Source organism: Molossus molossus, unplaced genomic scaffold, assembly GCF_014108415.1.
Source record: "Molossus molossus isolate mMolMol1 unplaced genomic scaffold, mMolMol1.p scaffold_m16_p_22, whole genome shotgun sequence".
Taxonomy (NCBI): domain Eukaryota; kingdom Metazoa; phylum Chordata; class Mammalia; order Chiroptera; family Molossidae; genus Molossus; species Molossus molossus.
Genome location: NW_023425358.1, coordinates 29,568,598 through 29,586,272, shown reverse-complemented (window position 1 = coordinate 29,586,272; position 17,675 = coordinate 29,568,598). Strand labels below are relative to the sequence as shown.

Here is a 17,675-nt window from a genome sequence, read left to right as displayed (position 1 = left end):
TTTACTTTATAAGTTTTAGCTTCTGATATGGAGCAAGTAGCAACCCATTATAGATTTGATAAAAGTTCTTTATTAAAAATATAAGGAAGCTAATGGCTTCCTTATTTAAAGTAATATTTGGAGCAGCATAATTTCATAATAAGGTATTTGTATCTTGTAGCGCTACCAGTAGTGATCTGTACTAGTATATGGCATATGTAGAAAGAATTACATTTGTAGTACTTTTCTGTGAGCTCTCTGAGACACAACAGTTCTGTTGGTGGTGGGGTATGATACTCACATTTTACAGATGAGGAAATGAAGGTCCCAGGTCATAGAATTTAGTGTTGTAAGGGACATTTACGATGTGACTCCCACCCCCATTTCACAGTGGAGGAAAGAGGTGTAGGGAAGTCTAGTGACTTTCTCACTGTGACACAGCTAGTTAGTGAAAGATCTGGCACTAGAATCTGGTCGCCCCCGCCCCACCCCAATTGTGACTGGTTTTCTATTACATCAAGCTGCTTCTTGTATAATAGAGGCAGTCATCAAGACATGTTTCTGAAAATGTTATCAAATACATACATCTATATCTATATCTATATCTATATCTATATCTATATCTATATCTATATCTATCTATCTATATATATATCCCTATCACTTTGTCTCCTTGGGGAAGTTATTATGTAAAGGAACTTTGCCATGCCATGGGTTTTTTTTTTTTTTGGTACAGTGTAGATTCATCTTGAATATAAAGAATTCTATTACTTTTTTTTATTTTTATTTTATTTTATAGTTTTAAAGAAAAATTTATGAGAACTTCATGTGGCTTGTCTTTTATTTCTAGTAATATGATATATTACATTGATTTTTATGTTAAATCAACCTTTCGTACTGGGGTAGATTATGTTTGGTTATGGCATATAATCTTTTTCATATATTGCTGGATTCAGTTTGCTAGTATTTTGTTGAAGATTTTTGTGTATATTCATAAGGGATATTGATTTGTGGATTTCTTGTGATGTATTTGTCTGGTTCTGGTATCAGGGTAATACTGGCCTCCTAGAATGAGTTGGGAAGTGTCTCCTCTTTTATTTTTTGGAAGAGTTTGTGAATAATTGATGTTTATTCATTTCTAAACATTTGGTAGAATTCACCAGTGAAGCCATCTTGACCTGGACTTATCTTTATGTGAAGTTTTAAAATCATTAATTAAATCTCTACTTGTTTTCGGTCTATTTCAGATTTTCTGTTTCTTGGGTTGGTTTAAGTAATTTGTCTCTTTCTAGAAATGTAACCATTTCATCTAGTTTATCTAATTTGTTGGCATATGATTGTTCATAGCATTTCCTTATAATACTTTTCATTTTGGTTGTGGGTAGTGACGGCTCCTCTTTCGTTCTTGAATTTAGTAATGTGAGTCTTCTCTTTTTTTCCTTGGTCAGTCTGGCTAAAGGTTTGTCAGTTTTGTTGATCTTTTCAAACAACCAATTTTATTTCCTTGATTTTCTCAATTTCACTTATTTCTGTTGTAATCTTTGTTTTCTTTGTTTGGTTGCTTTGGGTTTAGTTTTCTAGTTTTTAAGGTAGAAGGCTAGATTATTGATCTCAGATCTTTTTCATTATGGGAGTTTATAGCTATAAATTTCCCATAAAGCACTGTGTTCACTGTGCCTCTTAAGTTTTGTACGTTCCATTTTTATTTTTACTTATCCCAAAGTATTTTCTAGTTTCTTTCGCAATTTCTTATTTAGGAGTTAGTTATTTAGGAGTATGTTGTGTAATTTCCACACATTTATGAATTTCCCAAATTTACTGAAGTTATTGATTTCTGATTTCATTCTGTTGTGAGCAGAAAACACTTTGTATTATTTTAGTCCTTTTAAATTTATTGAGATTGTTTTATGGACTAGCATATGGTCTGTGCTGGAGAGTGTTCCACTGCACGTGAGAAGAATCTGCACTCTTGTTGGGTAGTGTGTTCTATGGATGTCTCTTATGTCTAGCTGGTTTATAGGGTTGTTCATTTCTTATATTCCCTTGTTGATATTCTTCTGCTTAGTTATTCTATTCATTATTGAAAGTGAAGTGTTGAAGTCTTAAGGTTTTATTGTTTAATTGTCCATTTCTTCCTTCACAGTTTTTGACTCATCATTTTGGGGCTCTGTTGTTAAGTGCATATATTAAGTTTATAGTTGTTATAACTTCATAATGGATTGACCCTCATTATAAAGATATCCTTGTCTCTAGTAACCATTAAAAAACAATTTTTTTTCTTTATTGATTTTAGAGAGAGAGAAAGGGCGAGAGAGAGGGAGAGAGAGGTAGAAACATCGATGAGAGAGAACATCGATTGGCTGCCTCCTGCATGCCTCCCTCTGGTGAGGTCCACAACCTGGGCATGTGTCCTGACCAGGAATCGAACCAGCGACCTCTTGGTGCATGGATCAATGCTCAACCACTGAGCCACACCGGCCAGGCTAACCATTTTTGTCTTAAAGTTCATTTTATGTGGTATTAGTATACAGATTTCAGCTCTCTTTTAGGTATTGTTTTCATGGTATTTTTTTTTTTCATACTTTTATTTTCAACCTATTTGTGTGTTTGAATCTAAAGTATGTCTCTTGCAGATGGCATAAGTTAGGTCATATTTATTTATTCTGCCAATCTGTCTTTTGATTGGAATACTTAGTCCATTTGCATTTAATATAATTACTAATAAAGGAGCATTTATGTCTGCCATTTGCTATTTGTTTTCTTTATGTCTTATGTCTTTTTTGTTCCTCTTTCCCTGTATTACTGCCTTTTTTTTTATGTTGTGTTTTTCTAGCATACCATTTTAATTCCCTTGTTTTTTATTTTTATTTTTTTTACCATATTTTTAAAAAGTTAATTTCTTAATGGTTGCCCTGGGGATTACAATTAACATCTTTAAAAAATTTACTTTGGCCCGGCCGGTGTGGCTCAGTGGTAGAGCATGGACCCATGCATCAAGAGGTTGCCGGTTTGATTCCTAGTCAGGGCATATGCCCAGGTTCTAGGCCTGATCCCCAGTGGGGTGGGGGTGAGGGGCACGCAGGAGGCAGCCAGTCGCCGTTCTCGCTCATTGATGTTTCTACCTCTCTCCCCCTCTCCCTTCCTCTTTCTCTAAACAATAAAGAAAAAAAAATTACTTTGGATTAATACCAGTTTAATTTCAATACTATACCAAAATGACTCTATTATAACTTTGTTCCCTCTTTCTTCTTTCTACTATTATTTCATACACATTTTGTTTTTATATGTTGTGTGCCTGTCAACACAGTTTTATGCTTCAGGCAGCTGTCTATGTAATCAGACAAAAGAAAAGAGTTGCAAGCAAAAATACATTTATGCTGTCTTATATTTACCTACAAAGTGACATTTACTGATGTATTTTATTTCCTCATGTGGATTGAGTTGCTGTCTGGTGTCCTTTCATTTCAGTCTAAAGGATTTCCTTTAGTATTTCTTGTAGGTCAAGTCTACTAGTGATGAATTATTTCTTGTTTATCTGGGAATATCTTTATTTATCTTTTATTTTTGAAGGATAGTTTTGCTGGATATACAGTTATTGTTTGACAGTCTCTTCTTTCAGCAATTTGAATATGCTACCCCATGATTTCTGATGAGAAGTACAGAATCCCTTGTGCACAATGGGTCTTCTTTTCTGTTGATGCTTTCAAGATTCTCCCTGTCTCTGGCTTTCAGCAGTTTGACTATGATGTGCCTAGGTGTGGCTCTCTTTGAGTTTATCCTTCATGGAGTTTTTTGAGTTTCTTTGATGTGCAGGTTAATGTTTTTCATCAAATGTGGAAAGTTTTCAATCATTATTTCTTTAGATTTTCTTTCTACCCCTTTATCGCTCTCCTTCCTTTCGAGAACTCTAATATTGCTTATGTTGGTCCACAGGGATGGTGCCCACAGGTCTCTGAGGCTTGGTGGTTTTTTTCATTTTTTGGTTTGTTTGTGTATTTTTTCTTCATTGTTTTCTTTCTCAGACTGAATAACCTTAATTTACCTTAAATTTTATGATTCTTCTGCTAGCTCAAATCTGTTGTTGCGCCCCTCTAGTGAAGTTGTTATTCCAGTTATTGTACCTTTCAACTCTAAAATTTCTATTTAGTTTTAAAAAAATATTTTATATCATCTTATCAATATTCTGTATTTGGTGAGGCATTGTGCTTATACCTTCCTTTATTCTTCAGACATACTTTCCTTTAGTATTTTGAACATGCTTATAGTGGCTTATTTAAAGTCTGGTTAATAATTTTAACATCTGGGCTCCTCAGGGACAGTTTTTATTGACTGCTTTTTCTTTCTGTACGTGGGTCATACTTTCCTATTTCTTTGTGTGTGTCATAATTTTTCATTAAAAACTGGCCTTTTAAGATAATGTGGCAATTCTGGAAATCAGATTCTCCCCCTTCTGGAGGGTTTGTTACCATGTTATTTTTGTTATTGCTGCTGTTTGTGTAGTGATTTTTCTGGACCAATTCTCTGGTTTGTGTTCTTTGTCATGTATGATCACTGAAGTCTCTGCTCAGTTAGCTTAGTGGTCAGCTAGTGATTGGACAGAGATTTTAAGTGCATTGAACCAGTAAGTTTCCCAGCCTTTGCTGAGGTGCGCTCTGTATGTTGGGGCATGTCTTCAGTGTCCCAATAGTGTACGCCTCTGCTTTCGCCTTCCTGCTTGTGTAGAGCCTCAGGGTTTGCATGAGTTGAGAGATCAGGGCCTTCTCAGGTCTTTCCTGGGCACACACATACATTTCTATTCATGCACATGGCATTCTTGATTCCCAGAAATATTTGGGAGCCTTTCAAAGCCCCTATGGACATCCGTTACCCGGAGTTTCCTTCTAAGCCTTTTGGTCATTCTCCTTTTAGCCCTAATTGGTAATGCTGCCTTAGGCAACTGCAGTGTTCAACAGTTGTCCCTTATTGTTTTTGACAAATACCTTGGAGATGGGACAGTGTGCTTTGAGTCAGATCATATAAAGACAGTCCTTCAGAATAAAGCTTTTCAGCAAGCTGCCAGACAGGTCAAATGGTGACATTTCTCTGGGGGTGGCACTTTTGGGGAGCTATAAATCCATCTGGCCCCTTCAGTGGTCAGTTGCTAGGCTGCTGGCTTTTACAGCTACTGTAGTTGCAAGGCTGTTGGTTTTCAAGGCTACCATGGAGCTGAAGGAGGAGGATGGGATTAGTGTAAGTTAAAACAAAACAGAAGTTACACTTCTTACCAAGACTCAACTGTTTTTCTTGAATAAATGCTCCTCAGAATGTTTCAAGCCTTTAGTTAATTTCCAGAGTTCTGAAAAAGTTGATTTTGACACTTTTTGGCAGCATTCTTGTTGCATTTGTGGAGGAGCAGATTTTCGGAGGTCTTTACTCTGCAATTCCAAAAGTTAACTCTCTATCAGTTCTTCATTAAGGGAGGCATCCTTGTGCAGTGAGCGTCTGCCATGCACATGCTGCATGCTCTCCTATTCTGTCACATGTTCTTTCTTCTTGTCTGTGTATTTGATGTCTTGAAGTGGCCCCAAGGGAGTGTTAAGGAGCGCAGGTTACTGTAAACCACTGGTCGCAACTCTTACTTTTTTAGAAGTGGGTTGGATGGACCACAAGCAGAATGCATAGCAGACCCAGGATCATGTTGATCCGCTGGATCAGTCTCGTCTCGCCAGCAGAGTTCACCTTTTGCAGTCTGTCCCACTTTGTCCATTATCCGGTGATGAAACAGATTCATTGTTCCCTTCACTTAGGATTGGAAGACAAAGCACTAATAGCTAAAACGGCCCTTTCCTCTGGATACTGTTGGGATTTGAAATTCAGTCCAGACATAACATTAATTTCTCAATATCATATCTTACAGTCCTGGTTAACAGCTTGAGTTTTCTGTTAAATATTTTTAAGGTACACATTTAAAATCTGAGTTTTCACACATAATATAAATTTGAAATTCTCATACAAGCAGAAGTTTTGAGTAATGGATATTTATTTTATTATTGCTTTTATTTCAGAGGCCATCGGTCTCCAACTCTGTAAGATGGAAATACAAGTGCCTGTTGGTAAAAAGTAAAATGATTCTGTTCTGAAAAACTATGTATGATTGTCTATCTGTTAGCGTGTTATAGCATGTAGTTTTTGCCTTTTATGTATTTGTGTATTTTTTCTCTTATATGTTATATAATACTTTAACCGAGTAGTCTGAAATGTGATATTAGATGATCATACAACAATTTTGAAATCTTGAAAGATAGAACTGGAAACATTTGCTTGTTTTTTTTTCCACCTCGGAGTGCTTTGTTAATGAGACATTTTATACTGCCATAAACCCAGGGCAATAATAAAGGTGTTGATTGATTTTTGGATGACAAGGGGCTTCTCTAATTGCAGGATTTGACATTTGTGTCACTTCTGCTGTTTTAGGTGAGCAAGACGTGGAAGGTGATTGCAGAAGATGAAGTGCTCTGGTACAGGCTGTGCCAGCAGGAAGGGCACCTTCCTGAGAGCAGCATCTCTGATTATTCTTGCTGGAAGCTCATCTTCCAAGAGTGCCGAGCCAAGGAACACATGTTAAGAACCAACTGGAAGGTAGGCAGTGGCCAGTATTGTTACCTGTGGAAGACTAGCCTATAAGGCTGCAGGAATCCAAGCCTGGGATGAACCACCGGGTACTTCTAATGACAGCCTGAGGTTACTGCCAAAAGCAAAGCGAGGAGGTGGTAAAGCGTACCTTCAGCCGTTGGTGACTTGTCCATTTTGTTCGCCATTGGAGTCTCTGCTCCCATTCCCAACCACGCTATGTGGGAGCATCCTGTTGCTCTCCAGGAGAGGAAGCGGGGACAGAGATGCTGTAGGGTCTTTGGTATAGTGCTCAGTGCAGCCCCTTTCTCTGTCACCATCTCCCTGGGTGGCCCAGGAAAGCAAAAGCACCACCTGAATACAAAAGAGGAGCTATTTCCAGTAAATGTAAGAGGGAGATTATTAACCGTCTCTAAGTACTGTCTTCTCTTCCTTCACACAACCTATTGGCTCGCTTCCATCACATTTATCACTTCAGAATCTACATAAATATTAAATCACAGCTAAGAATTTTCACTGTGAAGTGTTTCTGTAGGAAATAACTGTCAAGAACAATGTTACATGAAGCTGCTTGAGGCATGATGAGACAGCAGTGTGGTGGTCGGGTTTCTTCCCACCTGAGTAGCTGGATATTCAGTTGTATGGAGAGGACAGAACCGTGCTCTTTCCTCTCCCTTAAAGGTCAATCCTAATAGACTTTGAGATTAACAAGCTTTTGCTCATTACTGATGGTGCATATTGCCTATGTGCATGTCTATCCCCATCACCTCATGACCTGATTAGTGACTGATACTCTTGGTCTGGGCAACCTCACACGGTTTCTAGCAAAGTTAATAAGAGCCATGGTTCTCTAATTCATGCTTTCTCAACCCCAGCACTGGTGACACTGGGACCAGATAATTCCTTGTGGGGAGGACTGTCCTGTGCACTGTGGGATGTTGACCAGCATCTGTGGTGTCTACCCAGTAGGTGCCAGTAATATTCTCTTTCTCCCCCCGCAGTGACAACCAAAAATATCTTCAGACATCTTCCAGTGTCCCCGGGGAGCAAAATTGCTCCTGGTTGAGAACCACCTTTCTAAGGAGAGTTAACATAGCTATCCTTTCTTAGGCGGTTAAGACACCGCCACTTAGTAAAAATCACACGGGCCCACACTTTGCATCCTTACCAGGTACTAAGCTCACGTGGAGAGACCTGGGGCCCTCTTGCCTGTGTGCTTGAGCAGGGTCTGTGAGGGACATCTGTGAGAGGCAGGCAGGAGGGGTTGACAAAGCTGCTTAGACAGGCGGGAGGGGAGGCAGAAAGCAGGGGTCTCACGCTGGTAGGAAGGGCTGTAATTTAAGGAAAGCTTGAGAGTTGGACGTTAACTAGGCCTTTCTGTCTGGGAGGAAGGGATTCTTTCGAGACTCGTGAGCATGAGAGCTGCAGATATTCAGTGTGCTGTGGCTCTGATTCAGAAATGTCAGACCCCGAGAGAGAGCAGCAGCTACGTTCTTTGTTTCCCCTTTGGTTTTAGAGAAAGCGAGGGAGGCAGGTACAGCTTCCTCATCCGGGCTGGAGGTGGCAGAAGTGAAGGGGTTTGAAGACCCATCTCATAGCACTTGGCACTTAATAACATACACAGTGCCATGCAGTTTAACTGAACATCTGTTTGTTGTTCTTCTCTCACAAGCACAACGCATTTGGTAAGTGCTCCATAAATGGTGGTCAAGTCAATGAACGAGAGTCAAACTGCAGGCAGACTGTGAGGGAGGCTTCTTTTTGGAGGGTCTGGGACCCATTTTTCTGACAGTGTTACCAGTGAGGACTACATTAGGGAAATAGTGAATGACAAATACTGCATTAGCTGTAACAATGGGATTCTTGTTGTGATTCTAGAATGAAAGAAAGCGCTATCGGATCATGAAAGCTGGTGTTAGAGCAAGTTGCTCTTTACCTTTGTGTGCCTTTGTTTTCTCATCTCTAAAATGGGGCCCAGAGTAGCACTACTCTTGGGGATGTGGGAGGATGACTGTCTAATGATATACTTGATGCTCCCAGAGTGTGGCCCATGGCCCGTGCTCAGTTAGTGTTGGCCAGAGAAGTTCACAGCCCTGTGCACGCAGATACCGTGGTGTGGTGCTATTCATGGTTGGCTTCAGGATGAGTCGGGCAGGCCATTTGGTTTAGTATCTCCTAGGTCAGTGTCTGGAAAACCTGAGAAGGGACCCCAGGGTTCTCAGGTATCTCTACATATAAAATGCATGAACTAATTGGACCTGCAATTCAGAGCCAACGTGGAAATGGTTGATAAGCTGGTTGTGGTGGCTGTTGTATTCCTTGTCCTGGTGTTTGCATTAAGTCTCTGCACTCTGGCCTTCTAGGGTTTCTCTGAGACCAGAACACCAGTGTGGGGTTGCAGCCCACGGGTGGGGGCAGGAGGGAGCCACATGGCAGAAACCAGTGAATGCATAAGCACACAGGTTTTGGTCTCAGGCCCTCTCCTTTTCTTTCAACACCTCGTCCCTTAAAAGAGCTTTGCTATTCTTGTGATTTGGGTTGTGGCCCTCACACAGGTGACTCCCAAGACCCTCCTTTCCATCCCCACATGTCCACTAGCTAGACAGCTCCACTTGGATGTGTCCAGTTTTGTCCCCGAGTCTTGGACTTGGTGTTCAAGTGAGATCGTCATGCAGATGACCTTACACAGTGCCTGGAATACAGCTGCTCTGAGGTTGTTTTAATGGAGTGGCTGTGGTCAGCCATCTCCTCACACTGCAAGGAGTAGTAAGAGTGGCTGCCATTCATGGAACACTTGCTGTGTGCTGACTGTGCTTGGCGCTTACACACACTGGCTCCACTCCTCGGTCCAGTCCACTGAAGCTGGAGTTATGGGTTACGTGATATTCTTAAATACCTTTATTCATGCTTGCTTTTGGCTTAACTATCCCACTCTTCCCAACATCTCACATGTAACTACTTGACATTCCTTCAGATTCCCTTTACTTCAGAGATAATTATTTTATGTGTCTATTTGGATCGGTAATAATTGCCATGGTACAAATAGTTCAAAAGTCAAAAAGGGGCATGGGGAGGAGGGTGTCAGGGGGGACAGAAGGGGCATCTGTAATACTTTCAACAAAAAAGATAATTTTTTTAAAAAAAGGGGAAAACTTCAAAAACATAAATAAATAGATTTTAAATTTTAAAAAGGAGGAGTAGACAGGGAAAGATACACCTTTTTCCTCCTCCTCCTCCCGACCACCCGGTTTCTTCCTCTGGGGCAGCCAGTGGCCGTGGCCGTGGGGTTTCCTCTAAGTGCTGCTTCCAGGAACCTCTGGCCTCTCAGTCAAGAATAACGTCTTTGCTTCCTTTTTTCTGTCCTGATTTTGTTCTCTTTGTGTATACTTTTTCATTTTATTCTGCCAGTTGTTTATAAGGGTTGTTAACAGGTAAAATATCCTTAAATACTTTCTCTCCTCTGAACTGAACTTTTTAATATACTTTATACAATTCCTTCAGGGACTTGCCACATTCAGCCTTCTGTGGATTGTAGTTATCTGTGCTCACATATTTCTTTCATTTCCCCTTGAGGACGGGGCAGCATCTCACACACCCTCTAGTGTCCTCTAGTTCAGTGCTTGGGGGGGGGGTGTGTGTGGTAAATGCTAATAGCTTAACATACTAGTCATCTTGGTCCTTTCTTTCTTCTTCTTCTTTTTTTTTTGATTAATCCTCACAGGAGGATATTTTTTTCATTGATTTTTTTTTTTTTTTTTTAGAGGGAGTAGAAGTAGAGGGGCAGGGGTGGGGTGGGGAAACAGAGAAACATCTGTTGATTGCCTCCTGCATGTGCCCCGACTGGGGCCGGGGATTGAACCTGCAACCCTTCTGTGCCCAGGCCGATGCTTTGACCACTGAGCCATACTGGCCAGGGCTCATCTTGGTCCTTTTGAATGTCCATTTAACTTTGAGCACTGTACACGCTCTAAAAAGTCACTGGGGAGTGTAGGTGAAAGCAACATGCTTTGTCTCTGACTATCCCCAGAATAACATATACTGCTCCACCCCACCCCCTTCCTCATGCAGAATCGCAAGGGAGCTGTGAGTGAACTGGAACACATTCCCGATGCAGTTTTGTGTGATGTGCACTCTCATGACGGCGTTGTCATTGCTGGGTAAGCTAGAACGGTTTCTCACTCAGTGCTCTTTATCTTGAGGACCTTCTGTTTTCATGTACCACCTTCTGAGTCCCAGTCATGTCTTCCCCTGAGAGCATGTTCTTTCGTGTAGATGGCCCACGTTGGAGAGGGTTCCGCTCCCCGGGAATGGAGAGCTCTGAAGTTAGTGGTGCGAAGCGCACGGTGCCGAGCAGATCCGTCCTCCATTCGTCTAATATGTCTGTCCTCGCTTTAAATCATCCTGTGGCGTGCAATGTTAGATTTTCATTAAGGCAAACCGTTTGTATTTTATGAAGACATAAAAAAGTCAAGCAAGAATAATAAGCATTGGCACAAAGAGGTCCCGTTCTTGTTCTCTTGTTTTGAAGCTTTTATTATTGAGGAAGGACTGTGGCCACACACAGTCTTCCTTCCCCACCCCACAGTACATATTTGCTTTTTATTTGTCTCTGTGGCCAATAAAATTTAATTTTAGCTTCTGTAGATTCCTTTGGCTTCTGTTCTAAAAACCACTTTCATGAATTCTTCATCTTTTACTGCAGAGATGTGTTTATGTATTTCTTTAATACAGAATAAGAAGATCAATTTTCATTTTTGGATAAAGATGTCTTGAACTAGATTCTCAAACTGTATACTTAGTGCTGTAGAGACCAGGACACTTAAACTCCTCAGTCTGGATTAGCTTTGGAGTGAGCCGCCCAAGATAGGCTCCTGCCTCAAGGAAACAGAAACAAACCTGGGCCTTGACAACTTAGTAGGAGGCAAGTTTTTCTTTCAAGAAAAATCTTTCCTTAAGAAGTGTTCCTTGAAGAGTACCACTTGAATTGAAATTATAGTCAGATTATTTTACTTGTTTGGGCATGCAGTGCCTATGAAAAAGTCTTTTTGCTTTAAACAAGATATGTCCAGGGGAACATTTTTTTTTTTCAATTACAGTTTACATTCAATATGATTTTGTATTAGTTTCAGGTGTACAGCTTAGGAACACTTTTGCTTTTGTTTTGTTGGCCACAATTTAGAGGCCAATACCCTTCCTTGGAGAACTATAGAACTATTATTTTAGAAAGATTAATGGACCAGAAATCTGGATTTCTGTCCATCCAAGTGTGACTTTAGGCTTCTGCCCCTTACTGCTCGAGTGGGGACCAAAGAGCTCATGATACAGAAGGTCCTTTCTGCCCACCAAGTCTAGGTCCCGTGTGAACTGAGAAAGGGACTTACCGTGTATCAGACAAGCTGGGAGGATCTCCTAGTGTCAAAAGACCTTTAAGGACAGAATATGGAGACTGAACTGCGAGAGTCATAAAAGACACTAGAAATAAAGGAGGCTTGAATCTCAGAAACCAATGATGAATTTCTTATCTGGACACGGACCTCACAAAAGGCTGACTGGTGCCTTTCCTTTTCTCCTGCCTCTCTGTCCCCCGAGGCCCCTCGACCCTGCAGATTCTACCAGCACACAGCAAAGCAATCGCTGAGTTTTGTGGATCGATAAGATGAAACTCGATCTGTGGGTCAGAGAGGCTCCTCCTGGCTCCTCTTTCTAAGAGAACCTTATGTTTATGGCCTAGCATCAGATACTTCATATCTTGCTTGTGTGTAGAGAGCATCTTGTGTTTATCATTAAATTTTTATTGGGTGGTTACGATGCTTGTTTTCTGGGTCAGATCTTGAATCCCTTTTCATTTGAGACAGCGGTGTTTGTGGTTACCTCATTCCCAATCAATGTTGTATTCACCAGGCTTTCTACAGTTATGTATCTCCAAGGAGCTTCTTAAAGAGACAGTGGCCACCTCATCATTTCTTTCTCTTCTGCTTATCTTGCGCTTTTTTTTTCCCTCCCATTCTTTCCCCTCTCTCTCTTTTTTTACACAAGTGGAATTTAGTTTGTATAGCTAGAGCTGAACTATGTAACATTTTTGCATTTCAACCTATTACATATATTTCATATAATTGATAGAGAGCAAAGAATCTTGGAAAATCTCTGGCTTCTTCCCATCTTTTTGATCCTGTTTGTAAATTTTCCTGATGTGGAGTCTTACTGTTTAGGCCTAGACTAACTTTTATCAAGTTAGGCTTATAATTGACCCAATCTTGGTTCTTCTTTATTCTCCTTTTCACAAAGACACCCAGAGTAACCTTCAAATGCTCATTCACTCATAAACTCACCTGAGACACTCGAGTACCTATCCGGTGAACAGGACCTGGCCCGCTTACTCCAGGCTTATTTTTCTTCTTTTTTATCCTCACCCTAGGACATTTTTGCATTTATCTTCAGAGAGAGTGGGAAAGAGAGAGGGAGGAAGAGAGAAACATCGATGTGAGAGAGACACATTGAGTGGCTGCCACCTACACAACCCCATGGGGCTGGGGACAAACTGCAACCGAGGTACATGCCCTTAGTGGGAACCGAACCCGGGTCTCTCTGGTCTGTGGGCCAAACCGCTGAGCCAAACCGGCCAGGGCTCCAGGCTTGTTTTACCAGCAGAGGAAACACACTTAATACTTAAAGCTTTGATCTTTCACATTTTGGTGCATCAGTTTTTGCTTCCCTTGCCATCTCATGGATGATACTTTCCCATTACCTTTTCCTGATGTTCTAGGTCCTTTGAAATTTGTTTCCAACCTATCTTTCCTCATTACTCTCATCAGTGTACCTTTGAAATTTTCCACAGTGTCCTGATTAGTTACCTTTGACCACATCTATTTTTTTTAAATATGTTTTTATTGAATTTAGAGAGGGAGGAAGAGAGAGGGAGAGAAACATCAAAGAGAGAGAGAAATACCAATTGGCTGCCTCCTGCATACCCCCTACCAGGGATTGAGCCTGCAATCCGGACATGTGCCCTGACCTGGAATTGAATCTGTGACATCTTAGTGCATGGGATAACACTCAACCAACTGAGCCACACTGGCCAGGGCTGACCACATCTTTTTAAAAATTGAAATGTAATTTACATACAATAAAATTCACCCTTTAAAATTGTATGTCAGTAATTTTTGGTATATTTACAAGGTTGTGTAACGATCGCCATTATCTATGATGAACATTTTCATCACCCTCATAAGAAACCCAGTCCCCATTCTTTAAAGCCCGACTTGAGTCTTTTTCCCCCCACAGGTGTCTATAGCACTCTAGCCTATTAACCCTGCCTTACCTCCACACCAATATCTACCCTCATAACTCCTGGGGAAGTGATTAGCTGTAGCTCATAGGCCAGCTAATCGTGTGACTTCCCAGTTTCCTTGAAACACTTTTGTTTTATATTGTTATTTTACCTTTACAGCCATGTATTTTCTTATCAGCTTAGAAGCATGTTTTAAAACTGGAGGTAGCATGTAATATTTCATTTAATGACTATAGTGCTTTTATACATCATTTTGTCTGAAGTATGCATTAAAATTTAATATGCAGACTGTCCCCCCCCTATATTCTACATTATGTGGGAAACTGGAGAAATTCCTAATTTCTCTTGTCTGTTCTCTGATTTCTTAGTTTTTTCAACTTAGAATTATACAGTTTTAAACCTGGAAAGCACTTTAGTGATTGTCTGTTACCAAACACTCATTTTGTGTGAGACAGATGCGGCCCAGAGAGGTCTGCTAGCCAGGGTTGGCACGCGTGCTCTGTGCTGTTCCTCTGCAGCGTCCCCGTGCCGTGTCCGGCATCTGGGATGCCTTCCCCAGCCCCTGTTTGCCACTCGGAGTGCTTGTCTGTTATAGTGTCATTTTGGTTTTTCTTTGGTGCCATGCATCTTTCTCTTCTGTTACAAATAAAAGTAGCAATAAAACCATGTTGTTTTTGCAAAACTGTTAGAAAGTGGGGAAGAGAGCCCCTTAAATCTTTGTATGCTAACACAAACCCTGTTATGGTTTTTAGTGTGTATAGTTTATTTTTCAGGAGGTTTTGTTTTTTAAATATTTTTTTAGAGAGAGAGGAAGGGAGAGAAAGATAGAAACATCAATGTGAGAAACATTGATTGGCTACCTCCTGCACACCCCCCACTGGGGACCAAGCCCGAAACCTGGGCATGTGCCCTGACCACTGAGAACACTGGCCAAGCTCAGTAGGTTTTTTTAAATGCAGATCTTTACATAATATAATCATAGCCTACATCCCTCACTAAACTGATGAAATTGTTTTCATGTTATTACATACTTTTCATTACATTCTTTTTTAAAATCCTCACGTGAGAATATTTTTCCACTGATTTTCAGGTAGAGTGGGAGGGAGGGAGGAAGGGACAGAGAGAGAAACATTGATGTGAGAGAGACACATCAGTTGATTGCCTCCCGCCTGACCCCAACCAGGGCCAGTGATTGAACTGCAACCGAGGTACGTGCCCTTGACTGGAATTGAACTTGCGACTCTTTGGTCCATGGGCCGACGCTCCAGCCGCTGAGCCAGACTGGCCAGGGCTTCATTACATTCTTGATTTGTTGCAAAAGCTTTTAGGATATAACTATATCCTAATTTTTTTACTCATGTCCCTGGTATTGGACATTAAAGTCATTTCTTGTGTTTTATTATTATTCAATGTAAATATTTTCTGTATAGAGCTTTACAGATTCCCCCCCTTTTTAGTACTATAAATCTTATTGAAAAACTATAAAACACATGCTTATTATAGAAACTTTGAATTCCATAAAAGTGTGTTGACTAAAGAGTTCAAGTTCTTCATTGTCCTTCCCTCGTCTGGTTGTTTTCCTAGGCTAGAGTCCCATAAGTGGAATTGGTAGATTTAGAAGAATGAATTTTTAGATATCCCAGGTTAAATTATTTTAGATTGCCTTATAACTCTCAACTTCTTTCCGATTTAACTTTTGGTTGGAATTCTCTAAACCATCGCTCAAGCCGGCTCTCCTGAATAAACCTGCCTTCCACCAATACCTTAAATCATCGAGTACACGCCCACTTTTACTGTCCGCATGCTGCAGTCAGGCTTCCACCCCAGCCTTCTGCGGAGCCACTTTCACAGGGCATAGGTGGTCGCAAACCAATGGCCTTTTTTTGGCCTGCCCCCTCAGCCTCGTGGCACTGTTCGTCGATCTTGTTGACTGGACCCCTCTTTTTTTTTTTTTTAATCCTCACCCGAGGACACTTTTGCATTTATCTTCAGATAGAGCAAGAGGGAGAGAGGAAGAGAGAGACGGAAACATCGATGAGAGAGAGACACATTGAGTGGTTGCCACCCACACGACCCCAGCCGGGGCTGGGAACAAATTGCAACCGAGGTACGTGCCCTTAGCGGGAACCGAACCTGGGTCTCTCCGGACCGCGGGCCGATGCTCTAACCACTGAACCAAACCAGCCAGGGCAACTGGACCCCTCTTAAAGTGTGGAGACCATTTATTGAGCATCTCTGTGCCTTAGGGCCTAACACCAGTCTCGGCACCCAGGAAACTTGGACAGATGTGTGCACAGAAGGAAAACTACTCACACTTCTGGGCTCTCCTTTGGCAGCTTAGCAGGGATATGCAGATTTCCAGGAAATCCCTGAGCCAGTTGTTTTCTTTGCTGGTTAGGTAAGTGAAGTTCCTTCAGCCATGGCCACGTCATTCAAACACAACCTGTACTTTGATTTTCTAGCTAAATTTCCCTCTTTCTTCTTTTTTTTTCCAATCCTCACCCAAGGACATTTTATTTTTTTCTATTTATCTTCAGATACAATGGGAGGGGAGGAGGGAGAGGAAGGAAGGGAGAGAAACATTGACATGAGAGGGACACATCGACTGGTTGCCTCCTGCATGACCCCAACCAGGGCCGGGGATGAACTGAAACCGAGGCACGTGCCCTTGACCGGAATCGAACCCATGGCTCATTGGTCTGCAGGCCGACACTCTAACCACTGAGCCAAACCAGCCAGGACTCCCATTTCTTTTAACTTGAGAGAAGTTTGTGTTGCAGAGCCACCAATCTCTATACAATAAGCCACCTGTTTGTTTCCCTCAGAGTTCAGCCTCTGGCTGCACGTTCTCTGGGATCTGATATCACTCCTGAGATGTCGTGAGGTTCGGTGTGGGCTTTCCTTATATTTACAAAAAGAGACGTCATCCAGAAAGTTTGTGGATCATAAGTGATTAGAAAGTGTGATTTTGTTTGTTTCCTTGTTTTATTTTGGGTTTTGGTGGTGACAGCTCTGAGAATTTTAGAACATTTTTCAAAGTGTGTTTATGACTGAGGAACAAGAGTAGAAGAGACAAGGATGTGGAAGCATCCCTGTGCTGTTTCGTGATGTCCGGACCATTCTCTCGTCCTCCAGTTGCACGGTGGAAGTGAAGAGTGCTGAAAACAGGTGACATCATGACAAAGGTCACACTATAGAACCTGAGACGTAGGTCTAGGTATAAGTGGCCAGAAGTATGTTTGCTGCACTGCCACCTAGTGAAGGGGAGCATCTCAGGTGGAACTTGCAGGAGAAAGCCAGACCTGGGCTCACTGGAGGCCTTGGGCCGCTCTGCTGACCATTAAGCTGTTAGCTCACCAGAAGCTTTTATCAGATGCCCAGGAATATGGTGGTGTTTTGCAATAACTCCCTCCTTTCTGTTACTTAAGATGCACACATGGGAAGCATGTCAGTTTGCATAAGAAAGCATACTTTTGCCCTGGCCTCGTGGCTCAGATGATTGGAGCATCATTCTGTGCACCTGAGGGTTATGGGTTCGATTCCCAGTCAAGGCACATACATACCTAGGTTCGGGTTCAATCCCTAGTCAGGATATATACAGGAGGCAGCCCATCAGTGTTTCTCACATTTATGTTTCTCTCTCTCTTCCCCTTCCTCTCTCTCTAAAAAAAAATCAATAAAAACATATCCTCAGGTGAGGATTAAAATTTTTTTTTTAAATCACACTTTTCTTGTTTACATTAAAAGACCATTTTCCTCCATTTTTGGTTTTAAAAAATGTCAGGCACCCTCTTTGTAT

General features: G+C 41.3%; 1 protein-coding gene across 1 annotated transcript in view; it reads left to right on the top strand.

The window, feature by feature from the left end:
* The window catches only part of FBXW8 (F-box and WD repeat domain containing 8), a 104,837-nt gene that overhangs the window by 12,314 nt on the left and 74,848 nt on the right, over window positions 1-17,675 (top strand). Inside the window, exons 3-4 of the mRNA XM_036276245.1 lie at window positions 6,433-6,597; window positions 10,657-10,745. Of these exons, the coding sequence (XP_036132138.1) occupies window positions 6,433-6,597; window positions 10,657-10,745 (254 nt within the window). The remainder of the gene's footprint in view (window positions 1-6,432; window positions 6,598-10,656; window positions 10,746-17,675) is intronic.